Source organism: Sus scrofa, chromosome 6 (genome assembly GCF_054392235.1).
Source record: "Sus scrofa isolate SSC_HxYL_T2T_F1_AM1 chromosome 6, Sscrofa_HxYL_maternal_Yorkshire_Landrace_v2.0, whole genome shotgun sequence".
Taxonomy (NCBI): domain Eukaryota; kingdom Metazoa; phylum Chordata; class Mammalia; order Artiodactyla; family Suidae; genus Sus; species Sus scrofa.
The window spans coordinates 4,698,953-4,726,797 of record NC_139388.1 but is presented as its reverse complement, the minus strand read 5'-3'; the positions used below and the strand labels follow the sequence as shown (position 1 = coordinate 4,726,797).

Here is a 27,845-nt window from a genome sequence, read left to right as displayed (position 1 = left end):
CAAGGTAGCGTTTCCCACCCGAGTGGTGAGGCCACTTAGAACGTTTCAGAAACTCCGTGAGTCATGCTGCTTGGAAGGGCCTGGTTCTTCGGGCCGTGTTGCAACCTTCCTTTTCTGTCTTAGCTGGGATTTGAGGGGTTATGTAAACAAGAGAGCAAGGAAGTTTAAACGAAAGCAAAGAAAATATTCACGGACAGATCGTCTGGGTGGCCTCAACCTTGGCCTTGACTAAGCACAGCGCCGGCCCCGGTGGAGCTGTGGGCCTGGCCGAAGGTTCGGGTCCTGTGCTGCCTGACCCTTGTCCTAAAGCCACTTGCGGTCCCTTCCAGTGGCCACCTTCGCATCCACAGTGGGCTGCTTCACGTCTTAGACCCCAGGGGGGTCGGTGAATGTGATGGCCAAGCAAACGAAAGCTTTCCTGTCACTAACCTTAGTAGTATTTTCTTCTGTTTGGACTTGGCTTCAAACCTAAGGAACACTAGTAGGGCTGGTGACTTTCTCACGAGCGGAAGTCCCCTTGCTGGAGGCATCTCCAAACAGATTCTGCCATCATGACCCCCAAGGGCCGAGGTCCGAAGGCCTCCTCTCGATTCTGCTTTCATGTGTCAGTGAAAAGACACAGCTGTCACTGTAACACAAGTACGGCCTAATATTTTGATAGTGATATTAATAATAGTATTCTTAGTTTTAATCGTTTAAATTTATCATACGCAGCTAAAAACCATCATCCCGAGGTGGTGTCCACAGGCTTCAACAGGCTGCAGGCGGGGTCCCTGGCACGAAATGATGAGCGAGCCCCACTCTAGAACGTTCTCAGTCTAGATCCCGCTGTAGACTCTCCCCAGGGCTTGCAGGCCGATGGAAAACAAGCAGAACAATGTGAGGTTGTGGCTGCAGATAAAATAAGCGCGAGAGCACGCGTGCGCCTTTGAAGCCCTTCTGTTTGCACTCACCTCGTGTTTCCTTCCGCAGCAAATACAAGGCTTCCAGCTCATTCACGGTGTCCAAAGTGAAAGGTAAGCTGGCCCGTCTTTTCCTGTGGGACCGTGACGCACCGGTTATCTTGGGTTTCCCTGGAAATTTCATTCCCCTTCGTCACCAATTGAATGTGTGTCATGCCCGCTAACGTTGCTGTTCTCAGCATTATAAAGGCGGTTTGGGGTTCCCTGGGTGGGTCGATCCTTTAACTAGTTCCTAAATATATCTGAACTTGCCATCGGCCCTTGACTGCTAACCCTGAGACACAGGCCTGGGTTCCCAGCTGACTGTCCCAGAAATACGAATGCCTGGGTCTAGAGGAGCCAAGAGGTTGCACAGGGAGTGTCGGTTTCTGTTGCTTGATAGGGCTTCCTGCAGCATCGTGTTGAGAAGGATTCTGAGCCCTCATCCTGGGCTCAGCAGAAAACCGAGCTAGATAGATTAGCCATGTCTGCCACGGGCAGGAGAGGGAAGCATGGGGAAGTACGTGGCCCGTATTTGCCTTCTCTGGCCCAGCTTTTTATATTGCCCGTGGCGCGTTCATTCCACAGAGTGGGATGTGTCGTCGGGGAGCATGCCGTACCTGGAAGTGCAGGTCTGGCTTACGGTTGCCCAGACTGGGCACCTGACGGGCCTAATCTCAGGCAGGCAGAGACACAGGGGCAAACTGCCCAGCAACCCCCCACCCATCCTGGAAGCTCGCCCACCGGCCCTTTCTTCCTTGGGGATAGCACCTCTTGTTATTTGCCCTGAATGCAAGCATATCTGGTTAGATATCTTTATAACAACGCAAGGCAGCTTTTTTTCCTATCACAAAAGTAATGCCTATTTATTCCAGATAATTTAAAAACAGGGGGAATTACTATAATGGAAAAAAAATAAAAATCATTAAAAAATACAAGGAATTATTTAAAAAAAGAAGAAGAAGAAGACTTAAACCCACCAGTCAGAGATAAGTTCTCTGAGCATTTTGGTGGATACCCGTAACGTTGCTTTTCCCTTTGTGTTAGGAATATATACACTGCTTTGTAAAATCGAAATAGAATTGGTAACTGGATCTTTTTTGAAATAATAATGTACCAGGAAGACAGTCCTGTGCCTTCAAGTGGGCTTGTAAACCTGACTTAATGATCTCCCCGCGTCCCACTGGGTAGCAGCCCCTCGGTGCATTAAACCTCTCCCTTGCTGGATTGCCGCGAAGATCCCTGACCCATCCAGGCGACAGGCTGGACCAGGGCTGGGCAAACGACAACCCTCGAGGCCAGATCCTGCCTGCCATCTGTTTTTATAAATAAAGCTTTATCGGCACTCGGCCACGCCCGCTCACTTCCCCATTGTCTGTGGCGGGTTTCTGCTACAGCAGCAGAGCTGAGTGGTTGTGGTACAGACCATGGGGCCCACAGAACTGGGACTATGGAGTCTCTGGCTCTTTAAGAAAGAGGTAGCAGAGCCCCGGGGTGGACAGGTTCAGGCTGGCAGAGACCTTAGGTGGCCAGTATTAGAACCACTTTCTTGCATCCGTTGTTAAAACACAACCCGTGACCTGGAAGGAGAGTCACCTGCCCTCAGCAAGGGTGTGAGTGAAGAGCGGACCCGTGTCCTGGGCGGGCACAGGGGTCTCTTAGCTTTTCTGGGGCTCCGTTTCCTCACCTGTCTAATTAGAAGGATCCCTGCCCTGAGGGTCCAGCATGATAAAGCAGAGGAAGAGAATCCCAAAGGGCGAAGCGTGATGCACATGAAACGTTTGCTGGTCCCTGGAGAAACTGTTGAGGGTGATGACGCCCTTGACCCGTAAACATACTTGGGCCTTCGGTTTTGTCTCATTCCTTGGGCAGCCCTATGGGAGGTGCCAGGAGCCCTCGGGCTTGGCACCTGCTGGCTCCTCGGCCCAGCTCCCATCCCGGTTCGGGGCCCAAGGAACCCCTAGGACCTGGTTGTCCATCAGCCCATTTCACAGGCCAGTAGCCTGAGGGCTCTCCTGGTGTGTTCCCTTCCACAGTGCAGGACCTGGACTGCTACACCACCGTGGCCCAGCTCTGCCCGTTCGAGAAGTCGGGGACCCACTGCCCAAGGTAAGGCTCCCCAGTGTCTAGAGTTGCAACCATCGGGGCTGAGAGGAGAAGGCCCCGGGCTTGGCCGGGGGTCACCGCAAGCAGCCAAGCACAGCTGACGTCTCGATGTGGCCCTTGCCCGTGTCCGCCCAGGAAGTTGCTTTGTGCACTGAGTCAAGCCCCCCCCCACCTCCCCGCACACCCCCCCCCCCCCAATCCTGGCTGCGTGGTGGAATCGCCTGAGAGGTGTTAAAAGAACAAACCGCCAGCTCTGGGGTGGCCCAGCAAGGCAGCTGCATCTTTAGAAGCTTCTGGGTGTGCAGCCACGCCCTGGGGTCCTACTTTGGGGAACGTGACTGAGAAGGTGGCCTCGCCCCTCTTGTCACCTCCACTCACAGGAGGGACCACTGGACTTGCAGACGTGACCTCCTTTGCCACCAAGCTCTTCCCAGACCCCTGGGCAGACCTCGGGGCCTGTCATCCTTAGCGTCTTAGAACAGTGCAGGACTCTGGAAGCGAGATGCCACCTGTCCCCCTGAAATCAGCTGATTCCTGTGCTTGATCCGTGATATTTTCTCTGGTGACTTGAGAACTAGGTCTTTAAAACCCAGCCTTTTTGAGGTGTGATTTACACACAGTAAAATCCACCCACCATAAGTATACAACTTGAGTGTGTGTGTGTATATATATTCTTTTCCATGATGGTTTATCACAGGATATTGAATATAGTTCCCTGTGCTCTACTGTAGGACCTTGTTGTTTATTATATATTAATAGTTTGCATCTAATAATCCCAAACCCCCAATCCATCTTTCCCCCACACCCCATCCCCCTTGGCAACTACCAGTCTGTTCTCTATGTCTGTGAGTCTGTTTCTGTGCCATAGATAAGCTCATTTGTGTCATTTTTTAAATTTTATGTATAAGTGATATCACATGATACTTGCCTTTCTGTCTGATTTACTTCAGTTAGTATGTTAATCTCTAGATCCATCCATGTTGCTGCAAATGGCAATCCTTCATCCTTTTTTATGGCCAAGTAGTATTCCACTGTGCATGCGTACCATATCTTCTTTATCCATTCCAGCTAGGGAATGTTTTCCTCACCCCGCAAGTTCCCCTGTAGTCCCGTCCCTCCCCGCCCCCAACTCCCCCGAGTATCCCGGCTCACCACGGAGCTACTTCCTGTCCCTGCAATTGTGCCTTTTCTAGAGCCGTCTGGGTCTGGCTCCTTTCACCCTGCATGGTGCTCTGCGATTCACCTGTGTTGTTGGTTGAATCGGGGGTTGTTTATTCTGTCGTGTGGCCCAGGGCCGTTCTCTCCTGCAGACATATGGCGCTTTGTCTAAGGACTAGGGCTCACGTGGGTTCCTACGCACCTGCTCAGCCCTTTGCTGACTTTTGGAGGACAGCGCTTCCTAACAAAAGAAGGGGTGCCTGCGGAGCACTTATTAGAGCCTCTCAAAAGCTGGGTCTTGTCATATACTGGGCCTACAGACCCATGGGTTAGCCAAGGGAAAGACTGACCTTAAAACTAACAGTAGATTAACACGGACCTGGTGTAGAGCCCGGGCGGCCTCCTCCATGGTCTGTTATAAGCTGTGTGGGAAAAAGAATGGACACATGCATTGCTGATCCATGTTCCTGTAAACCTTAAACCAATGCGGCAACCACACTCCAACAAACTTTAACAGAGCAAAACTAAACTAACAGGTTGGCCACTCCCGAGGTGTGAGCCGGAAGAGCCCAGGGCGGGATGCTGAGGGGGGAGGGGCGGGATGCCGGGGGGAGGGGCCTGGACGGCGGCTCCTCCCCTTTGTAACCCGCATCCCCCGGGCTTTCTCCCTGGCTCACACTGCCCTTCAAGACTGGCAAACAACCCTTTGGTAGATTTTCCCAAATATTGAAGCGACGACGTAGAAGGAAAAATTTCTAGAAGGAAAACGTGACATACGGCTGGTCTCCGAAATGTGTTTCTGGTCTGCCGTTCCAGCAGGACGAAAGAACGTTCTTCCCCACATTCTTTTTTTTTTTTTTTTAACTCTCAGACACACCCCCTTTCCCTTTGCCATCCCTGCCCGCTGCCCACCCCCGGGCCCTGCGGCTCTGGGCCCCCCCCCGCCGGCCCTCCCCCCTCCCTGCCGCTGCCTCGGGGCTCCGGGCCACCATGCAGGTGTCTGGGTCCCTGGGCTCCAGCCGGGAGGTACTGTTACACCCCCCAAAGGCAGAGCTCTCTTCTTGGGGGAAGCTCTCACTCCTTCCAGTGTGAGGTGCTCCCCGCAGGCCCGGTGGCAGGGACGAGGTGACCCACAGGGCTGGGAGCTGGCCCTCCCGCCCCAGTCATCAGCGCCCCCTCCCTGGAATATTCCGGGAGTCACCGAGGTCAGGGCCCTCCACCCTTTCCGCCCCAGGCCGGGAGGTGGCCTCTAAAAGTCTGTAGATGGCAGTCCCTGCAACTGCCCAGCGGTGAGCTGGCCAGCACCCCAGACAGGAGGAGCACCCCTGGAGCCTCGCCCCCCTCTTAGACCCCCCCCCCCCGCCCCATCTTCTCACGTGAGGATTTAAACTTCCCAGTGCACTTGAAGGAGAGGCGGAAGTGTGCTCATCTCTCCTGGGATGGGAGCGTGTATTTTTCTTCCCTAGCGAGTGAACCGTATGATAGTGGGTCGCCGTTCATCCTGACAGGGAAATAAAGCAGGCCAGCTGCTTTTCTCAACAAGTTCTGTTGTCCCCTGATTAGAACCAGCCCCTCCCTGCTTCTTGTCTTCCAGGGTCCGTTGTCCAGCTTACTGCAAAGATGAGCCGTCCTACTGGGCCCCCGTGTTTGGAAGCAACATCTATGCCGACGTGAGTATTCTGGCCTTTGCAGAAACCAGGTTCCAAGGTCTGGACGCGGGGATCCTAGGTCCCATCCCCGTGCCTCTGGCTACGTGGAGACCGCTCGTTTCGGCTCCCGGGGCCCTAGTCACCCGTGGACAGAGATATTCATGCTCCCGTCCCCCTGTGCTGCTGCGAGCAGACGCGGCTGCACCTGCCGCATCGCACACACACCACCGCGGGGTTTAGGGCACTGAGTCCCGCATCCCCGCTGACACTTGCTCCATGTGAAGACGTCTATGCGCCACACAGGTCCTTTCCTCAGATGTGTGATAACCCTTCTGGCCCTCGTCTCGCCTGTAGAGCTGTTGGTCCACCCGACTCACTGCATTGCTTTCGGGCTCTGTACACACAGAGCTAACAGCACGCAGGAGAAACTGCGAACTACCTTCACTTAGTCCCTGTTGAGAAGCGCTCTTGTGATTCTGGATTCTGTTCTTGCATTTCCCCCCTGGCTTTAGCGAGGAAGCTTCAGCCTGGTTTTCTTCGGTGAACCCTACAGAACGTAGGCTGCTGTGGGCAGTGGCCCAGGGGTTAGGGCCCTGGTGACCCAGAGCATGGGAATGAGGTCCCCGCTCTGCCCAGCAGGCTGTTTGATCTCCTTGACAAATCGTTTGCCTCCCCGTGGAAGGAGCCAGAGCTAGGATTTTCTAGTCGAGGGAACATCCTAGGTCTAAGAGTTCATGATGAAGTCAGCAGATCCCCATGGAAGACTTTACTCACCCTTTCCTCATCTGCATGTTTGTGGCTCCCCCACCCCCTCACCTTTGCCCCCATCTGCCGTCATGTATTCTGGGTTCTTGGAAATGTGAGGTCACTGAGTTCTTCAAAGTCAAAGCAACTCCCTCTCCCCATCTTTTTTGCTTTTGCTTTTAATGAGTATTTTTTTCTCCTTGAAAGCTGTTGAGCCAAAATTGAGTTCTAAAATTTTAGTGAAAGAGCAGGATAACATAAATCAATTGTTATACTAAATATTCGCACCCAAATCTGCTACTAAAGGACAGAGTACTTTTTTTTTTTTTTTTTTTTGGCTTTTTAGGGCTGCACCCTCAGCCTACAGAGGTTCCCAGGCTAGGGGTCGAATTGGAGTTGTAACTGCTGGCCTACACCACAGCCACAGCCATGTGGGATCCGAGCTGCATCTACGACCTACACCACAGCTCACGGCAATGCCGAATCCTTAACCCACTGAGTGAGGCCAGGGATCGAACCCCCAACCTCATGGTTCCTAGTTGGGTTCGTTAACCACTGAGCCACGACAGGAACTCCAGGACAGTGTACTTGATTTTCAGTTGCTTTAAATAAGAAGGGATGAACAAAGTGATTCTAGTGAAATACAAAGAAACAAATAGAGCAGGAGTGGCAAGAATGCTATGGGATAAAGTGGAATTTAAAGTTAAATACAGAATTCATTTTCCTGTAGCACGAAAGGGACACTTTATGAAGATATGAAAATTAAATCTGTATGCTCCAAACAACAGAGCAGCTAAACACATAAAGCTCCCCCCCCCCAAAAAAAAGATTAGAAATGCAAGGATAACTTGATGAAATTTTAATAATAATATAAGACTACCTTTTGCTATGTTTTAGGTTCCTAAAAACTCTAAGTGTTGTTATGTCCATCTTACAGAGAAGGAAAGTGAGGTCTCAGAATAGCCTACCCAAATCCCAGAGCTAGTACAGGGCAAAGGGGAGACGCAGATGAGGGTGTGTCTTGCCGGAGGCTCTCTTCTTTCCTGCCTCTGCTCTGCCTGCTTGAGTGTGCCTGCACGCAGAAACACACAGGTGTGAACAGGCGCATTGGTGGAAGCCTGCATACAGTCTCCAACTAACTTGTTCACGAGGGTTTAAAGCTTTTGGAAGCACCATGCTCAGGTCAGGGCCTGGCACACGATAATTGTTCATTTCGTGTGCGTCGAAGGGCTAAACAGAAATACGGTAGTCAGGGCTTCAAACAGCTCTTCAGAAAATGAGAGGACGGAAGGGAGCGAGAAGGAGAACTACCTCCATTTCAGAAGTTCTTTTCTGGCCTTGGTTTCTAGGTCAGTCTGTATTCTGGGAAATGATGCTGCCTTTTGGAAAATGTCTGTTTAGCTAAGAGATTTATTTTTGGAGAGTTGTCTCCAGACCTTCGAAGGGCCTCATAGTGCCTGCAGTTCCTGTCTGTTCACCCAGAGTGCATTGCTTGGCAGATCGCACACTTTGTGGTGAGCTGCAGGCAGGAGAAGCACCAGGGTGTAACCTGTGAACTAAGTGGGTCAGAAGATGCAAACTGAAGCCCCGGCTGTGACATTTACCCGTCGTGGGAGGTGGACAAGCCTTGCCCTGCTCTGAACCTCGGTTTTCTTACCTGTCCTGCCTCCCTCGGTGGCTGGATAAATTCTCACCCTCGTGCACACATCAGAATCCCCAGAGAGCTTGTTCAAACAGAGTTCTGGCTGCCGTCCCCAGTGTTTCTGACGCCGTGGGTCCGGGGTAGCGCCAGAGAGCCTGTGTTTCCAATAAGTTCCTGGGTGGGCCGATGCTCCTGGCCTGGACCCTTTAAGGACCACTGGGCGAGAGACAGAGTCCCTTGAGAGTTTTTGATCGTGGTGATGGCAAGAGTGAGGGTTGTGGTGGCGTTTGGCTTATTAACTGACGTGTCTCCGCCGCGTCCAGTGCTGCAGGGAAACAGGGGATCCTGGAAGAGCTAGAACAGAACACACAAGACTCTCACATCCAGAAAGTGGGGGACCAGGAGGCACTCTGTTCCCCAGAACAAAGGCGCTCAGGCTTTAGCCCACACGGCTTTTATTAAGGAAGGTGATGAGATTATTACTAATGGGCTCGAGGAAGGTGACAGGGTTAGTGGGCAGGGACAGGCATAGGCAGTAATTATCGTCTTAGTGATATCAGAGGGGCTTTCCTGAGGACACAGTGCAGCTGTTTCTAGAATAACACGGTCAATGTAGAAGTCATTCGTCTTGTCTTTGAAGGAGACTCTACTTTAGAACTAACTCTGCGTCCGTAGATATGTGCCTTCCGCAGAGTCCTGCCGTTCTGTGGTCTCCAGCGTTGCGGGAACGGTTTCGGGGGGCGCGCCGGCATCAAGCCCTTTATCCTGCCTCACCTTCGCAACAGCTCCTCAGAGGCTGCTCTTGTCCCATGCGGAGCAGTGTGCAGCTCCCGGCTCTGGGTGGCAGCCCAGGGACTGGGGGAGGTCATCTAACCTCTGTTAAGAGGGGATAATAATATTAACAACAGTAATAATAATCACACCACCTACCTGGCCGGTTACTGGGCGGTTGCTGTGTCCAGCACATGAAACCCTTGGAACCGTGGTGGAAGCCGGGAAATCCAGTTCTCCCACCTTTAGCAGGAGGGAGCCCGTCTGCTCGGAGACTCCCCACCTTTTAACAGCCGTGTTGACTTCCCAGGGAGTGGCCGGGGCGGGGGCTTCTGCGGTGAGGCAACTTTTTCTTCTTCTGCAAAACCAGCCCCTTGTCTGGAGTGACCTGGGGGTCGAAGGGTCCTTTAGCTCCCTTCAGCTCCCCAGAGAAGGAATGTTGCCGTTTTTGAGCAGTGCTGGGCGTCTGCTTGGTTGATATTTCGAGTCGGGATTCTCAGAGAGCCTCCTCAGCCCGTCCCCTCTTGTCTGGTGCCAGGAACCTGCTCCATCAGCTGCGTGTCCCATTCACAGGGCCACTCAAGATACACCTCCCAGACCCAGCCAGGCTGAGGACGGTGGTACAGACAGAGGGACTCGGAGGGTTGTGCTGGGGACAGAGGCTGTGCCAACCCCTCTTGAGGGTTCCCTCTGGGAGGCATTGTCCCGTGGGCTTGGATGCAGCTGTGCACGCTCGCTCTGTAACACACGTAGCAGGGAGTGTGCACTCTCAGTCACCTCTAAGTGTGCGGCACGGCGCGGCACGGTAGTGCTGGGTGGACTTACGGTGTGGGGCTCAAGACCTCCTGTTTTTTATCTTGCAAATCTAAGCCCAGTGCTCAGGGAGCAGCAGCTCCCCGTCCCCCGGCCCTCTGCCAGCCCCTGGGAACCACAAGTCTACTTTCTGTTTTTGTAAATTTGACTACTTTTGTGCCTCCTGCAAGTAGAATCATGCGGGATCTGTCCTCCTTGCTGTCTTGCTTTCTTCACAAAGTTAACCAGAGGCTGGGGCCTTAGTCACGTCACAGGTGACCTCTGGGTCCGGTGCCAAGCAGAGGGGTGACATTGACAGACAGCAGAGCCCAGACCCGCCCTCCTGCAGAGCGACCATACGCTGTGAGGAGCCTCTCCCGTCTCCAGGTCCTGAACTTAGTCTCCTCTGCAAAGTCTTTGTGCCGTGTCAGGTCACATATCCACAGGTTCCAGGGATTAGGATTTGGGCCTCTCCAGGGGCCACTCTTCTGCCGATCACAGCGTCAGAGGCTTTGCACGCAGCCACATCTCATTTGGAATCTCTACTATTAACTACTAACTGTCTGTAGAGTCTTGGCAATGCTACTGAACCTCGTTGAGCCCATGCCTTCTGGCCTGTAAAATGGGAATAACAGGAGTCACCCATCGCGTTTGAAGATTAAGTGAGATGACGAGCAAAAGGCAGCCCAGGCCCTGGTATTTAATAAGCTCAGAGTCAATGTTAGCTCTGCCTACCATGAAGGACGCTGTTAACCTCACAAATGGACTAGCTCACCCCATGTCTGCAGCCCTGCCTGCTCCTGACAATCGCCCAACAAGTGTTTAAAATAACTCAGTCTCGGGCTTCACCCCAGAGCAGCTGAATCTGGCGGGGTGGGGAAGGCAAGGGAATGCAGACATCCTCACCAAGTAAAGATGCTGCAGGTGGCTGTGAACTGCAGGGAGGGCTGAGACTCAGGGCCAAGGCCAGTGTCAGATCCTAGCCCAGACCCGATGAAAGGGCCATGGAGGAGGCAGGAGGGTGTTACCTACCTGGTTATCAACCTTGAGTGGGCATCAGAAGCACCTGGCCCTCATCTGGGTGGATCATGAGTCCGTAGGTCAGGGTGAAGCAAGCACCAGCCACCCCACCCCTGAATGAGTTTCCCCCACTTTGAGAAATGTGGATTAATTACTCTCAGGCAACCCAATCTGAGGACCATTTTTCTGTTGGATAAGTTAAGACCCCAGTTTAACTTGATGACTTGATTACCCAGGAACTGGACTATTTGATTACTTTAGAAAACAGCACGTCCTACTCTTGCTTGAAGTCTGTCAGCTCCCTTTGCCCCTGGAATGAACCCAAGCTTCCCCTGCAGCCCTCACAGCCCCACGTCATTGGTCCCTGCTCACCTCTCCCCAGCTCCTGCCACATTCTGCCTGACTCACTCTATTCCAGCCACACTGGTCCCTCTTTCTATCCCTCAGACAGGACACATTCACTCCCACCCCAGGGCCTTTGCACAGGCTGCTCCCTCTGCCGGGGATGCTTGGCACCATGGCTGTGGGTGGCTCCTTTTTTGCGACTATGATCTGAGCTCAGATGTCACGCCGAGAGCCATCTAAAGCCTATGAACTGTTCTAAAAGGGTCCCGTCCACCAGTCATTGTTATTTCATGATCTGGTTTTGTTTTCTTCGCAGCCTGGCTTCCTTATTTGTGTATTTGTTTGTCTGTCTCCCTTGACTCCACTAAGGTAGGGTCTGTATTTTGTTCTCTGCTGAACCCTCCTGTATCTCATACAGTGCCCGGCACATAGTAGGTGCTCAGAAAATATCTGTTGAAAAATTGGACAAACGAATGAATGGATAGATGAGGCCAGGTCTCCCTGAAGAGGCCAGCGAGAAATCAAGGTAGCCGTGGTTACCTCCTAGAGGCTGATGTGGTCAGCGCCCCACCAACCAGGAGACCAAGTCACGGCTGACCCCAGCCGGCATCCCCTCAGCACCTGACCTTGACCTTGATCCCAGCTCTTCCTGTGCTTCCAGACCTCAAGCATCTGTAAGACAGCTGTGCACGCAGGAGTCATCAAGAATGACAGCGGGGGCTATGTGGATGTGATGCCTGTGGACAAAAAGAAGACTTACACGGGCTCGCTCAGGAACGGGGTCCAGTCTGAAAGGTAGGCCACGTCCTCTGCCCCTCGACGCCCGAGGCCAGTGGGGGCACTGGGGGAGGGCCAGAGACGGTGCTGTTTGAAGCTGTCAACGGCCATTCTTAACGGACACTCAGGACAGGCCTTTTCTTTTCTCTTCCTTTCTTTTTTCACAATAAGAACCTTCTCTGACTGGTGCATGTTTTGGTGTCGACAGCTTAGAAACATCAGCTAAGGCCAAAGGAGAACCACCATCCAGAACCTCTCACCCGGGGGCATTACTGGGCTGTTTGCTGTGTGTCCCTCTGGTCCTTTTTCTGTGTGTGCACGTGCACCCCCTGCCCCCCACAAAGCAGTGCGATCAGTTACACACTGGTTTTATGTAGCCCTGGCAAAATATGGTTGCGTTTCGCTGCATAAGTAAGAGCGGAGTCCCGCTGACCCGGGTTCCGCTTCCGGCCAGCACGTGGCCCTGAGCCACCAGATCTCCTGAGGCTCTGACTTCTGCCCTGTGGCCTCGGTGTGCCTGTGGTCTCTGACTCTCACACAGGCTGTGTGCACGGCCCAAACCAAACCAACAGCATGTGCCAGGCCTCCTGAAGCCCCCCTTCCCGGGCTCCATGGAGCTCTGCCCCGGCGCCCACCCTCCCGTCCTCCCGGGCTGCTCTGAGCCTCAGGATGGCGCCGCACGGGAGGACCCCACAGAATCAAGTGACACGGAATCCAGGGGGGCTGTGCAGACACGAACAGCTGGAGGTAACAGCTTGTGCGTTTTCTTCTTCAGAGTCTGCAGCCTCTGTTGGGGAAAGCTTAATGAAGGGAAATTCCAGTGATGAATGGGAGGGAACTGAAGCCGCTGATTCGGTGGAATTTTGCTGGCGCAGGTGGAACAAAATCCCAGGACCCCCATCAGCGGAGCCCCCTGTGCCCCTTGCAGTGAAAAACCGTCCTGATGAGAGGCTAGTAGGGCGGCCTTTGTCCTCTCTGCCGCTCTGGTCCTTGAGAAGACCCCAGCGGCCCCCACCCCACCCCACGCCACGGCTGGGGCACAGGGGGGTGTCTGGGGAGAGCAGCAGGCAAAGAGGGGGTGCCCTAGAGCGCCTTCTTTCCCAGGGTCAAGCCCCCTCCCCCCTGTAGTTCTCTCGCGGGCAATGTGCTGGCAGAGTTAAGTGCAGGCCCCTCAGTATCTGCGGAGCCTTGGTTCTTAGAACACCCCCCGCCCTGCCCCCGCCCCCGAGGATCCCAGGTCCACAGATGCTCAGTCCTGTACATACAGCAGCAAAGTACAGTGGGCGCTCCGCAGCCACGGACGCCACAGCTGTGGGTCCAGCCAACCTGTGGCGGCGCGGATGCTGAGCTCGTGGACGCCGAGCCCGCGGGTCCGGAAGGCCTGCTGCATCTTCTAGGCAGCCTCTCCCAGGCCCCAAGTGGCTGGTGCTCACTGCACCTTCCAGAAAGGTGTGAGTGAGTGGAGTCTTGGCTTCCCTTCCTCCTCGAGCTCTTCCCACCTCCCCCCGCCCCCGAGTCTCCCGAGTGGGAATCTGTGAGCATGTTTGGGTGAGTTTTCCAACCTTTCTGTGCCTCAGTTTCCTCCCCTTCAGAGGGAGAATGATATCACCCACTCCTGGGGCTGGTGACAAAATGATGGGTCTGCAAATAGGCTCCCAGAGCAGCAGCATCTGAATCAACCACGAACTTGGTAGAAAAGCGAATTCTCCAGCCCACCCCAGACACTTGGGGAGCAGGCCAGGCAGTCTGTGTGGATCTGTCCTTGGGGTGGGGCGGGGAGCCTGACCCCCACTGGAGGGTGACAGCCACTACTGTGAGGGTGTGGCAAGGGTGACCACGTCCCAGCACATGCAGGCAGTGCTGCCCATGATTCTGATCCGTCGTGATGAGGGGTCAGTTATTTGTGACGTGTTCACAGGAGCCGGGACCCGTGTGGGGTCCACGGGCACCAAGATGGTAGAGTCTGCCCTGCACGTGCAGAGGAAAGAGGCCCGACCGGGCGGGCATGCGAGATCCAATGGCGATTGGGACCCCGCCACACTGCTTGCCACCTGGGTGACCTCAGACAGACAGCCTTCCCGCGCCCCGATCCGTCCTTGGTCAGGGCTGCTGGGAGGACTGAATGAGCCACTGTGTGTACAGCGCTCCCCCAGCGCCCGTCGTAGGTGTTGGATGGATGTGCCAGCCCTCGCTGCACTGACGTGACCTCTGAGGCCCGCTGCAGACCCGGACGCTCTGTTCTTTTCCCGGAGGGTCAGTGGCCTGTGGCTTATCTCGCAGGACAGGAAGAAAGCATCCTTCAGGAGTTGTCCTTTTGTCCTTTCCACGTGGCTCACCCATCAGGCTCATACACTTGGGGAGCCCTTGTGATGTCCCAGAAGCTGGAACCCAGCAGGGGACACACAGCCCCGTCTCTGCCCTGGCAGGGCTTCCTCCAGCTGGAGGACAGACAGCGCAGAAAGTGTGGCAATAGAAGGGCACAGGCATTGCTGCTGGGGAGGGAGGAGCTGGGAGCTGAGTGCATCACGCAGGCCCCATCGCACTGTGCACAGGTGCCTCCATGATGTGGCTCCTGCAGAGACTTCTGGATGCCCCAGGCCAGGCCATGCCCCCTCCTGCCCTTGTTTAAATGGGACCTCAGCGCCCCTCTGCATGAAGACCAGGGCTGGGAAATTTGCCCACAGCCCGTTCCCACTAGGAGCCATGGGAACCCAGCCTGGGTCCAGAGGGTGCTCTGTCCCCTAGAGTGGTCACAGCGGTCCCCAGGGAGACGTGGACACATAGCAACCTGTTCATAGCAAGCTGTGCTCTAAATTTAGAGAATCCTTCAACCAACCAACCAAACAAACAAAACCCGCTGAACAGAATTCTCACGTCACGAGCCACAGGTTGGTTCTGCTTTGAAGTGGCTGTGGTTTAGCAATTGTCTTTGTCTAGAAGAGGATTTCCTGAAAGTTTCGAAAGATAAGTGGAGCAGTGTAAGCGGACAGGCACCTTCTCTCTCTCTTGCACACGTGCCCATAAAGCAAAGGAGGGAAAAGGGGTCCGGAAGAGCTTTCGATGTCGGGGCCGGGGTTTGTCCGAATATTCTCGAGAGGAAGCTGGACATGGGAATGAGAATCGGTTCAGGAGTTTTGCTTGGACCAGGACCCTTTTTGAAGACACGTTTCACAATGAGATTGGGAAATATCCCAAATAGTGACAGGTACCATTCTTGGGCACTTGGTTTGAACAAACATAAGCTTTTTACAGAAGTAGATGGTACATGTGTGGATGGAATTTCACGCAAATAGTAGACTCACCCAGCTAGCATTTATGGGGCCACTCCTGTGTACCGGGCACCGTCTTCGGGGCCAGGGCCACAGCGGGGGCAGGGGACAAACATCCTTGTCCTCAGAGGCCTCCGTCTCCTGCGTCATGGCCAGGACGCCCTACTGTGAGCCACATGCGGGACAGTCTCGAGTTCTCGTAGCCACAGTGAAAAGAAATAGAAGGGAAGTTTTAGAGTCTGTTTTATTTGATACAGTATATCAAAAACATTATCATTTCAATATGTATGAAGGGAAAAATTACTGATGCTAAACTCGCCTTCTTCTTTTCTCGTAAGGGCTGGGGGACCCAGTGGGTGTTTGTGCCCAGAGCATGTCTCTGTTTGGGTGAGCTGCACTCCAGGCACTCGCCAGCCCCTGGGAGCTCTGGGAGTCTCAAGGGTTGGGTGTGGAAAAATCTCTGGACACATCCAGACACTTTGAGAAGCAGAAACCATTGAGCTGTTATTTCCAGATGGAATGAATTTGTCCTCTCCCCGAAGCCAGCTGGTCAGGGCTGGGCTGGTCTCCTCTGCTGTCTCCCCACCCCCCGCCCCAGTCCCCGGGGCTCTAAGATCAGTGCACACATCAGCTCATCTGACCTTCCCAACAGCCTCATGAGACGGGGACCACAGTTCTCATTTTGTCAGCAAGGAAAGGGAGGCACAGAGAGGTTAAGCGACGTGCCCAAGGTCACCCAGCCAGACCTGGCAGGGCTGGGACCTGAACTCGGGCTACCTGCTCCAGCACCCAGACATGTAACCAGCACGTACGACTCCTTACCACAGACAAGCAGCTGAGCTTGGGGCACAAGCCCTGCCCAGAGGGGTCTGGGTGAAACTTGCACTAAGATACACTTGTAACTTTAAAGATATTTGTTAGAAAAGAAATACACACTTATTATTTACATAATATGTCTAGGGATTAGGAAGAGAAGGGTTGCTGCTGGCATCCTATTAGCCTCTGTTAATTGCTTCTTTATAGCATTTCCAGGCCTTTTTTCCCCTCTGGGCAATGCACATAAAAATGAAAATGGAAATCGTATTATACACACCACTCTCAAATTTATTCCCTAAAAAATGTCTTGTATTTCATGATATGCAATGAGGAGCTTTTACAATTCGTTGGCGGCTGGGCTCTCGTGTGGATAATTAGTTCATCTTCATCGCCGTGCGGGTGCCCACTGCATGCCAGGCGCGTTCTCGTTTTTCTGGCGGGAGAATGAGGTTTAGACCTAGTGGGGTAACAGTGGGTGTCCACAGCTCCTGGCTGTGAGCTCCTGCCAAACCCGCAGCACTGACCACATGGTTCCCTGGATAAGCTCCTTCACTTCTTCGGCGTCCCCGAGGAGGGGGTGCTTCTGTGAACCCTGTTTTACAGATGGGGGAACTGAGGCTCAGAGAAATGGCTTAACCCAAGGTCCACAGATAAGGTCTGAAACTATGTCTTTCTGACTCTTGAATTTTCCTGAAAGATCAGTAGAGGGCAAGACTCTGGGAGACGAGAGGTAGAATTTTTATTTTAAAAAAAATATATATATAGGAGTTCCCTGGTGGCTCAGTGGGTTAAGGACCCGGCATTGTCACTGCTATGGCATGAGTTCAATCCCTGCGCGCAGAACTTCTACATACTGCGGGCGTGGCCAGAACACACACACACACGCAACAGACATGTATACATATAAATACAAATATGTACATGTATACATATAAATGATATTTCTTAATAATAAAAAGGACAGTGCACGTTTAAAAGTCGGAAGCGCAATCACGTATTCCTCTTCTGCCGTCCTTTTGTCGCTGGGTTCCATGACCCTGTGGGGTCAGCGGCCAGCTGGTGGACAACTCCTCCCTCCCTGCCAGGACGGCGACCCAGCCCCTGGCATCGCCGGCCCTCCTCTCTACTTAATCCAGTCTATGTCACGTGATGCCAGACACGGTGGTCACTTCCTCTCGGAGCGATGCTCACGGGCAGGGGTTCGGCTCTAGGTCGCAGCTCCTCATGGCCCTTCAGCCTCCTGCCTCCCGAGGGGCTCCCAGCCTCTGACCACCCTGCTCTGCGATGCGGGGTTGGCCAGTGTGGTCCTCAGGGGTGGCGTGGCCACAGCCTGTCCACTAAGGATAACGGCCCCGGAGCATTGACAGACCTGCAGGCCCATCCTCGCCGCGCCTGGAGCAGGTGGTCCGCTGGGGGCGAGTCACAGCCCCTCTCAGAGCCGTGGTTCCCTTTCGGGGAGTGGGAAGCAGCCGAGAGATCCCGAGGGGGCGCTGAGGCACGGCTGGGGGAGGTTCTGGAAGGCATGGAGGCAGCGTCTGTGTGCGGCCGTGAGTGTGCAGGGCGCAGCTGCGGCCTGGGAGCCCGGACTCACTGATGGGGCTGCGGCGGTGACTCTGCCCAAGGCGGCAGCACTTGACTGTTTCCCGGAGCCGGTGACAGCTCCTCAAGCAGATCAAGGGTTCTCCTGTGCTGGGTCAGCCCAGGGGGACCCCGGGAGCTGCCCGGGCAGCTCAGATTCTTCCTCAGTTCTCCAGGGACTTCTGTGCTGGTTTTCCCTCCTTCCCTCCCTCCCTTCCTTCCGTTTTTAACTCTGCTTTTTATAAGATTAGAGAAATGTCAAGAACTAGTGAAACTAATTTTTAGAAATTACTATCACAGAAAATCCCACAGCCAGAACCAGCCACTGTCAACATTCTGGTGTATTTCCTTCCCGATTTGTTTTTTCCTCTTTACCCAACAACAGCTTATTTCCTATTTTGGTTTTTGTTTTGTTTTTATAAAGGGGGGGGGGGCATCTGTCTGCCTGCGTCGTTCTGTGCATTCTGTGCCTTCAGCAGCAGGTGATGAGCCTCCCCGGCTCTGCCAGTGTCCCATACGCCACGGTGCCACCTCTGTGGCTCCACGCAGGTCCTCTGTGCAGGGAGACGGTGGTTTCTTTACCTCGCTGCCTGGTGTCCGGGTTGTTCCCGTCTTTTCTTTTCCTGTTACAGACCACGCGGTAAAGCACATCTTTGCACAAGCCCGTGGGCTTTCTTGGTGGTTTTCTTAGGTAACTTCCCTTTGCTCGCGGAGGCACAGCTGCTAAACAGCCTCGTGTGACGCGCGGTGTGTCCGCTCCTGTTTAAACCCTGCCCCCGAGGGCGTTCCACGCCTGCACCTGCACACGCACCTTTTAAAAATTTTCCGGCCGCCCCTGGGGCCCATGGATTGACCCTGTGCTGCTCTCCAAGAAGAGGTGGCTCTTCCTCCCGGGACACAGCGCTCTCTGAAGGGACTTCTTACGCACATGTAGCTGTTTCTCTCCCACCCCCAGACTGTGAGCTCCATGAAGGCAAGAACCCCCTCCTGGTTGTTCGTCCACGTCCCCGACGCTCAACCCGGGGTCCACACATAATAAGAAACACCGGTCGAACGGTCGAGTTCCGCTCTTCGTGGGTTTGTTTTTTTTTTTAATGGTTTTTATTTTTTCCAAAAGAGTCGGCTTAGGTTGTAGGATTTTTAATACCCCTTCAGACAACTGCGCAACATCTTCTGTGAAAATTGTCCCGAAATGCCACGCCAATTTACATGTCCTTGCACATGCGTGGGAGCTACACACTAACCTAAGAGGAGAGCCAGAGGGCAAGATTTCGAAAGGGAGGTTATTGGATAATTTATCAGATCCCACTTGCTTTTCATGACACATCACACACCTGTCAACTTTCCTGGGAGAACTGGAGTGAAGGTTTGACACAGGAACAATAGGCTTTTTTGGAGCCAGGAAAGCTGGGAGAGTTTTTTGCCTGAGGCAGTGGGTGGGACCACACCTGGCAGGAGGTGGTAGCCAGATGCACACCTTCTGAGGCGTCAAGAAAGCACACCCAGTGGGCGGGGCCTGCTCCTGCCTTCCAGGCAGCCCCTGGTTCCCCGGGGATGCTTGGTGGGAGTGGGTGGGTCCTCCAGAAACTTAGGGTCTGGATGGTCCCTGACAGCCTGACTGGGCCCTTGTCCCCAGGTTGTTTGAGGCCCAAGGATGGGAGTACCCATGGCCCCGTCCATAGAGTTTCCAGCAGTAAGTCAGAGACGCCAGCCGTGGTGGTTTTGCGCAGGGAGGCTTGCCCCCCGGCTGGGATAGCTGAGTGCCTCGTGGCTCAGGGTGGTTCTCCCAGACCACTCATTTGGGCAGAGCATCCAGAGAAACCTGGGATCCCAGGGGCCTGAGGGGCCCTGGGATCGGAGCATCTGAGAAACCAGCAGGGCAGCCGTGGTAACCCCAGCCCCCACGCGGCCGCCTTCTCCCTCCGCGGGTCCGTGGGGAGCAGCTGGCACGAAGCTGCCTCGGCTGAACATTCTGCTGTGTCTGGGCTCTTGGCTTTTCCTTCACAGCCCGTCTTGCCAGGGGCTCCCATCTGATAGACGTTTCAAAAGTTCAATCCCAGGGTAGCCAAAAGCCTGGAGCTGCCATGCGGTGGGTGGGGATGGGGGAGGAACAACCAGGAATTCAGTTCCCGCTCCCTGAGGGAACTGGCCAAGCCGTCGGGGGGCGGGGGCCCACGGGGGCGAGGGCCCTCTGACTCGTCTGGCAGTTTCCAAACTGGGCCCCTCTGGCAGCGGGGGACTCTAAAGGCAGGGGTGGTTCTAAATCACTCTGGGCTGTTCCTCTCGTGCTCAAGGTCATTCATGATGGGTGACATGCAAACGGAAACTCTGTCTTCATGCCATCGCCTGGTCTGGATTGGCTGAGAACAGAAAGCTTCATAAGGGGCTGTGCTGGCAAGGACGGGGGTGAGCAGGCGGCCTCGTGCACGGTCGAGGGGGTGGTCAATTGGAATCGACGACCTTTCCAGAGAGCAGGCTGGCATGCGGTCCACGTCACAGATGCACGTGTCCTTTGACGCGTAATTCCACGCCCAGGGACTTATTCCCAGGTACCCTCCCACTGATGCATACAGCCCCACATTCGCTGTAGCATCGTTTCCAAAAGCAGAAGATGAGAAGCGTAAATAACCATCCGTAAGGACTCAGTTAACTAAATAGATTGGTACCGTGGAGTACTATGCAGTTGGATAAAAAGCATGAGGAAGCCGCTTTTTGTACAGGAGGCCACTGCAGCAGCTGTAGGACAGAAACAGATGTTGACAAGGTTGTGGAGAGCCCAGGGGCCCCCGTGCACCGCTGGCAGGAGCGTAAAACAGTGCAGCTGCTTCGGAAAACTGTTTGGCAGGGTTTTCTTGTGGTTGGTTGGTTGTTTGTTTAACGTTGAATGTACGTGCAACATCAAAGCCAGTAATTCCACTCTTAGGTATATACTGCAAAAGAATGGAAAACACTGTCACACAAAAGCTTGCACCCACATGTTCCTAGCAGCATTGTTTATAACTGGCGAAAGTGGCAGGACTCTGTCCGTCATCTGAGGAAGGAACAAGGGATGCGTAGGCTGTCTCTCTCACGGAGTACTGCTTAGTAATAACACGTCACGCTATGTGGACAGACATCAAAAACATCATGCTGATGACAGGAGCCAGTCACAGGAAGCCACACGTCGTGGGGCTCCATGTAGGTGAAATGTCCAAAAGAGGCAAATCCCTAGAAGCAGAAATTTTCCGGGCCTGGGGGCAGGGGCACTGATTGTAAACGGGCATAGGCGTTCCCGTCGTGGCGCAGCAGAAACGAATCCGACTAGGACCCATGAGGTTGCAGGTTCGATCCCTGGCCTCGCTCAGTGGGTTAAGGATCCGGCATTGTCAGGAGCTGTGGTGTGGGTTGCAGATGCGGCTCAGATCTAGCATTGCTGTGGCTGTGGTGTAGGCCAGCGGCTATAGCTCTGATTGGACCCCTAGCTTGAGAACCTCCATATGCTGTGGGTGTGGCCCTAAAAACCAAAAAAAAAAAAGATCTTTTGGGGGTGACTAATGATCTAAAACTGAATGGTGCAGGTGATGGCACATCCTCCTAAACTGAATCATATACCTTATTTATTTATGGCTGCACCTCGGCATATGGAAGTTCCCCAGCCAGGAACTGAATCTGGGCCGAGGCTGCAACCTACACCGAAGCTGTGGCAATGCTGGGTCCTTTACCCAGTGCCCCGGGCTGGGGAGCAAACCTGCACCTCTGTAGTGCCCCGAGCTGCTGCAGTCAGATTTCTAACCCATTGCACCACAGCGGGAACTCTGAACTGTACGCTTTGCAAGTGTGCATTTCACGGCAGCTTCTGTCTCAAGAAGGCTGTTTTCAGTTACCTGAAGGATTTGACTTCTGTCTTGAGAAGGTGGTTTTTACGGGGCAGGGGGAGCCTGAAGTCGCTTCACTTCTCACTGGGATCCTAACGGCTCCTCCGAAGGAAGGCAGGTCAAGGCATATAGAACACGCTTTACACACGCCGAGCCGGATCGGCGCACCCGTGTTCCCGACGGCAGGCCGTGCCGTGTAGGTTTCAAGCCGCCCTATTAATTGCTCAAGCAGATGGCCACTCGCTGGGTTCAGAGGTGGCAGCAAAAACCAGGCAGAAGTCCCGGAGCCTGGGTTCAGTGCAGACAGACGGGGCCCAGCAGACTCCACGTTAACAGAGACAGCTCAGCAGCGCCGACCTCCATCCAGACCCAGGCCCGTCTGCAGAGGAAAAGGGAGTTGCCAGCGGCTCCTGGCTGGAGCGGGCTCCCCTCCCAGCAGCTTCGGGAAGTGTCTCTGGGCTGTGGTTCTCCCCACCCCGGGGACGTGGGGACACCCAGCACTCCCCCCCCCCGCCCGGCCGGGCCCCTCCCTGCAGATGATCGCTCGGTAACGTACCCCCTCTCCCTTCCTTTTCAGCCTGAGGACCCCTCGCGACGGAAAGGCCTTCCGGATCTTTGCCGTCAGGCAGTGAACTTGGGGCGCCGCGGAGAAGGGGCATCTTCGGAGGGCTTTGGGGTTTCGCTTTTTATTTTTATTTTGTACGGGGGGTGGGCTGGGGTGTGGAGGGTCAGGAAACGCCTTCCGAGCGGCATCCGGTGCTGGGGTCTCAGCTCCTCGCGGTGGAGAAACAAGCAGCCTCCTCGGGGTCCTGGGCCGACAGCCGGTGACCGTCCTGCTGAGCCCTGGGATCTCCCCAGGAGGCCCTCTGCCCCTCGTGGCCTTTGTGGATGGAGAGAGTAAAGGATTCGGAGCTCGGGCCACGAGGCATCGGGGCGGTATGGAGAGCGCTCGGGGGTCCGGGAACGGAATCGAAGGTAGCTATTTAAAAAAAACACACAGTCCGTCCCTACCAGTGGAGAAAAATGGGTTTAATGTTTGCTGGTCAGACAAATGGGCCGGGACCAGGGGCTCTGCCCTGGCTCCCGTCCTGCCGCCCTCCTGCTGCGGGCGGGCTGGTTCTATTCACAGCAGTGCTGGTTTATTTCGAGTTCAGCCGTAAGGCCACAGATGTACCTTGTCTGGGGCTTCCCTTTGTCCACGTGGCCGTCTGCGTGCTGCCGTGACCTTCGGTCTCACTGGGGACCGATGAACCAGGACCCTTCCTCGCCCCTCCCCACGTGGCTCACACCTGACACCAGTTGATGCGTCTCCTCCCAGGCTCTCTGCTTGGCAAGCAATTCTGTTGGAAGCCCCCCCCCTTTTTTTTTCCCCCCCAACTCCTCGTCTCTGTGGTCTGTTCCACTGAGATGTCTAAGAACAGCCAAAGAAGGGCAGTTGTGTGGCTGCCTTTAAAAAAATGGCAATTGAGCCTGCCGATTCCCCGTCCATGGGTGACCTATTTTCTGAGCAACGGGAGGAATGGATTCATTCCTGAGGACATTCCTCGCCGAGGTTAGCAGCTCTGGGAAGAGGAGCAGCCTGTGGTTGTGAAACCAGCCTGCGGCGTAACAACAACAAGATGGTAACACTCGAGAAGGCTTCTCTCTTCCTGTTTTTGTGGAACAGGTCTTTTGCCAGACGTTCCCGAGGCTCGGAGGCGCGCCGCGCTCCCTGGCTCCCACCCCCGTAGAAAGCGCCTTCCTGAGCCTAGACCCACAACCCGCAGTGAAACAGAATACCCTTTTGTAAATTGCATTTCTTTGCAGAAGGCGAAAAAATCCTCCCTCCACCAGCCGGCTGGCCAGTGGATCACTTTTGTGAAGGCCGGTTTCAAATTGGATGGCCCCCTCCATCAAAACATTTCAAAGGCAAAACAGCCCCAGCAGAAAGTTAAGACGAAAAACTAAGACGGTCTGGACGAGGCACGCTGCCTGGGAGCTCAGTCTCCGCGGTGTCTGAGTTCAGCCCTCATTGGGGCAGAAACCGAAGGAAAATCACTTTCCCCTTTGAGGGAGTTTGTAAAAGAAGGAAACTCTGAGCTCAACCAGGCAGCACCTCGCAGGCCTGTGTTTTTGCTCTGTGTGTTGCGGGCTTGTTGTAATTCACAGGCACCGACTGTTCGACTCCAAGCGTCCGTGTGGAAGAATTTGGTCAGAACGTCAGATGTTGTGTCTAGCTCCCGCCAAGGATCTAAGTCCTTGGAAGCTTCTGGAGGCTGGTATTATGCCCATGGACTGTCGCCTGTCACCAGCCCCGTCCAGACTGCAAGGTGGGGTTTTTAGAATTAGTGGCCGACCGGGGGAACTTCAGTAGGTTTGCTTTGCAAGTGGCCGTCTCGGGGGAGAAGCTGAAACGTCCAAGACAGTCGGCCCCGTCCTTTTGAAGGAGACTCCCCGGGCCCATGTCCTGGGCCGCAGGCCCTCGCTCAGAACCAGGTCGCGTTGCCTTTTTCACCCTCACAAACATTGTGAAACTGGAACCGTTTTTCTTTCGGGGATGCACATGATAAGCCCTTGAAGTCAGGGACCGCCTCTAATGTACACGACACGTCAGGCCCACGTGGTCCTGCCCCCCCCGCCAAGTGTTGGTTTCCTTCTCATTTCGCCCCATCGTGTTCTGAGTTTTTTCATCCCGTCTGTAGGCTCACTCAGCCCGCAGCTTACGTGTGTGCTTTTTTCTATGAAAAATGATGTATTTTACTACTTCCTACGTACAAGAGTTTGTTGTAAAGTGTGTGTGTGCTTCGCATCCACAGGGACCACGTTGCTGTTGTCTCAATAAAACCGGTTTGATTTCTAACACGTTTCCCATCTTTTGTGGACACAGCCGAACCATGTGCGAGGAATCACACTTGGGCAGCCCCGCCCCCAGGCTCTTCGCTGTTGCGTCATTTCCTTGACACCAGCCCCCCAAGGATGGGGAAGCCGACTGTCAGGGTGTTTCCACCTGCCCGGACCCTCGAGCAGGCGGCTCACCTGGGGGCGGGGCTTGTCGAGCCGCCGGTTCCGGTCCCGCGGGGGCCGAGGTCTGAGACCTGCCGTCTTCATGGGCTCCCGGCGACACGGGCCCCCGCCTCAGCCTGAGCGGTGAGTGTGACAGCCCTCATCCCTCGCTGTCCCCCTCGGCTCGGGCCGCCGGGACGAGGTCCCGCAGACTGGGGGCTTGGAGCACAGAGGTTTAATTCCTCCCGGCTCCGGAGGCCAGAGCTTCACGGTCAAGGGCCCCAGGCTTGGTTTCTCCTGAGGCCTCGCCCTTGGCCTGCAGCCGGCTGCCTTCTCCCCAGGTTCTCTTCTCTGAGGAACCCTGGCCTCTTCCTCAAGGACACAGGTCCTTGAGGACTCGGACCCGACCCTGGAGGATTGGGGCCTGACACCTCAGTTATCTCCGTAACGGGCTCCGTCTCCAAAGGCAGTTCCGTCGGGCCTTAGGGCTTCCGCATGTGAGTTTGGGGAGGGGGGAGCCCAGTTCAGTCCTTAGTGGTCACCTTCTTCCCAGGCCTCAGCCCCTCTGTGTCCCCGAGTGCTCCGGGCGTCACCCACAAGCGATGTCGGGGCGCCTGGTTGCCCCTTTCCGTCCCTCCATCCGTGTGCTCTGCCTCGGCTTTCACGGGCCTCCTATTGATGACAGGTGCTTGTCATTGCCTTTTCAGTAAGAATATTCAAGGCTTTTTCAATGTTGATTTTAACACACTACATAAGTGGAGTTCCCATCGTGCTCTGAGGAAACAAATCTGATTAGGATCCCTGAGGACTCAGGTTCGATCCCTGGCCTCGCTCCGTGGGTGAAGGATCTGGCGTCGCCGTGCGCTGTGGTGTAGGTCGCAGACGCGGCTCGGATTCCATGTGGCTGGGGCTGCGGTGTAGGCCAGCAGCTGTAGCTCCGAATCGACCCCTAGCCTGGGAACCTCCATATGCAGCGGGTGTGGCCCTAAAAAGACAAAAAAATAGATACATATATATTGCTTATGTAATATAATAATGCCTGATGGCAGGGAACACTGGTTTCTGGCAAATGCCTTGTCAAGTGCATGGAAATGCCCCCAGCCCCCGACCCTGTGGACTGCAGCCCCGTGTGCTGGGAGCCTCCCTTCCAGCCTTCCTCCTGCAGAGTCTGCAGCATTCTCTGGCACCCCTTTTTCCTGCCCCGGGACGTTCTTCCAAGATCCCAGGATACCACCATCCCGGGCCCCAACTCCTCGTCCCCAAACCTCCAACACACAAAAGCTATACTGCCTGCTGGGGGGATGGCAGTGACAGGGAGGGAGTGGTGCTTGCTGCTTGCAGAATCCATCTGAGCTGCAGCAGAGACCTGGGAGTCCCCGGTTAGCCTCCACCTCGTAGCAACCAAGGGAGCTTGGACAAGTCAGTGTGCCTCTTGGGGCCTCAGGCAGCTCCTCTCTGAAATGGGACTTGGTCACAACCACTTCACTGCAGTGTGCAGGTGACAGGTGAGCTGTTGCCTGAAAGGTGCTGGAATAAGGGCCACTCTAGGTGCGGGTTTGGCAAAGCTGTGGGGCAGCAGATAAACAAAGCCCATCTAATGGCTCAGGACTTGTCAGAAAGGCAGGTTCTCAGGCCCAGCCCAGACCCAGAGACTCAGAAGATATGGGAGTTACAGCCCTCGGGGCAGTCATCCCTCTGAAAATCCTTGGCCGTCTCTGGCCAGAAGTCAGGAGGGCGAAGGCTCAGGGATGTCAGGACACCTGGTCCCCTTCCCCGCAGACACGCCTGTCCTCTGTGGTCAGACAGCTACCACGCCCCAGACTGTCCCCACACCGAGCCTGAGACAGGAGGAAGGGGCGGGACTTCCAGGGTTCTCCCTCTTATCAGAGAAGGAAATCTTTCTCCCTATCACCCCATGGGCTTGTTTTTAAGTCCCTTTCATCAGCAGTGGGTCACCTGCCCATGCCTAGGCTTGTCACAAGCCATCGTGATAGAACAGAAAGGTTTAAAGCAAAAAGGCAGATCAGAGGCCGCGGAGAGGCGGTGTGGTGTAAGGGTTAAGAGCCAGGACTCAGAGTTCCTTGGCGGCTCAGCAGGTTAGGAATCTGGCATTGTCACTGCTATGGCTTGGGTTCAATCCCTGGCCTGGGAACTTCTGCATGCCTTGGAAGCAGCCAAAAAAAATAAATAAGTAAAAGAAAGAAAGAGGCTGGACTCAGCTATGGCTAAATGGAATCCCAGATCAGCTCTTTACTAGCTGTGTGGCACGGAACACATTGCTGAACCTCTCTGAGCATCCGTGGCCTCCTCCATCAGAGGGCAGCAATAATGGTGTCCACTCCACGGGGTGGCTGTGCAGATGAAATGAGGTCAAACTTGAGATGTGCTCGGCCCTGGCTGTGCACACGCACCTGCCGCGTGTGATGGCTCCGCGGCTCTGCAGTGCGGAGAAGACAGATTTTGACCAAATATGTTAAGAGGACTCACACTGGCGGGACTTTTGCGAAGAGGACATGCCCTTGGGAGAAGGGCGTGAGCGCCTCATCCCGGTTAGGAGACAAGCGAATCTGGAAGATCCTCGGACCAGACGGACTTTCAAGCCTCTCCCCTGGTTCTGGCTCCCAGCAGAGACCTGCCTTGCCCTCCCCGCTCCTGCCCCCAAGGCCCTGGGGGCCCAGCGAGGGGGTGACACGAGCTATGGAACCTTGGCTCCTCCAGCCAGGGCCACTTCATGCTCAGAAGGAAAAGCAAAATCCCTCCCGCTCTGTAGGTGGTCCTGAAACCGTTAGGTGTTGTAGGGTTGATTTTTGTTTGTTTGTTTTGTCCATTTTCCTTCCAATTGAATCACTCCAAACCAAAAGCTGTCCTAGACTCCCTCTGGCGCTTAGAAAAAAATAAAAACAACCTTTTAGATCCTGAAAATAAATAAATAAATTTGGTGCCGGAGGCCCAGCTTTTGCAAACCTCGTGACATTCCCTTCAGCCTTTCATCTCGGCCACCTGAACGGGTAGCGGCCTCCATCCAAGATCCAGGGAGGGAGACAGACCGCTGACCTGATTCCTCTGACAGTGCCTGGCCTGGCTCCGAGCGGGCAGAAGGCCTCCTGTGTGCCCGCTGGACAGGAAGGGGCTGGCCTCTCGGCCGGCAGCTCACCTGAATTCACCACCTTCCATCCGTCGTGCCCGAGGCCCCACAGACGTTTCCTCCATCCCAGTGCCCCGTGGCCGCACCCAGGAAGATGGGGAAGGACCCACCCAGGCCACGTGCCCTCTACGTGCCAGGGCCAACAGGCGCCCGTGTGCTGCCCAGTCCAGTTAGCACACAGTTCTGTCCGTGACTTGCTAATTCAACATATTCATCAAATAAAACCAAATGCCAGTAGATTTTCTGGGTCAAAATG

General features: G+C 54.7%; 1 protein-coding gene across 1 annotated transcript in view; it reads left to right on the top strand.

Annotated features, from left to right (window-relative positions):
• CRISPLD2 (cysteine rich secretory protein LCCL domain containing 2) overlaps positions 1 to 24,301 on the top strand; it is a 63,136-nt gene extending 38,835 nt beyond the window's left edge. Inside the window, exons 11-15 of the mRNA XM_021093723.2 lie at positions 973 to 1,016; positions 2,978 to 3,050; positions 5,800 to 5,875; positions 11,830 to 11,963; positions 22,040 to 24,301. Of these exons, the coding sequence (XP_020949382.2) occupies positions 973 to 1,016; positions 2,978 to 3,050; positions 5,800 to 5,875; positions 11,830 to 11,963; positions 22,040 to 22,094 (382 nt within the window). The 3' untranslated portion in view covers positions 22,095 to 24,301. The remainder of the gene's footprint in view (positions 1 to 972; positions 1,017 to 2,977; positions 3,051 to 5,799; positions 5,876 to 11,829; positions 11,964 to 22,039) is intronic.
• The last annotated feature ends 3,544 nt before the right edge of the window (positions 24,302 to 27,845 follow it).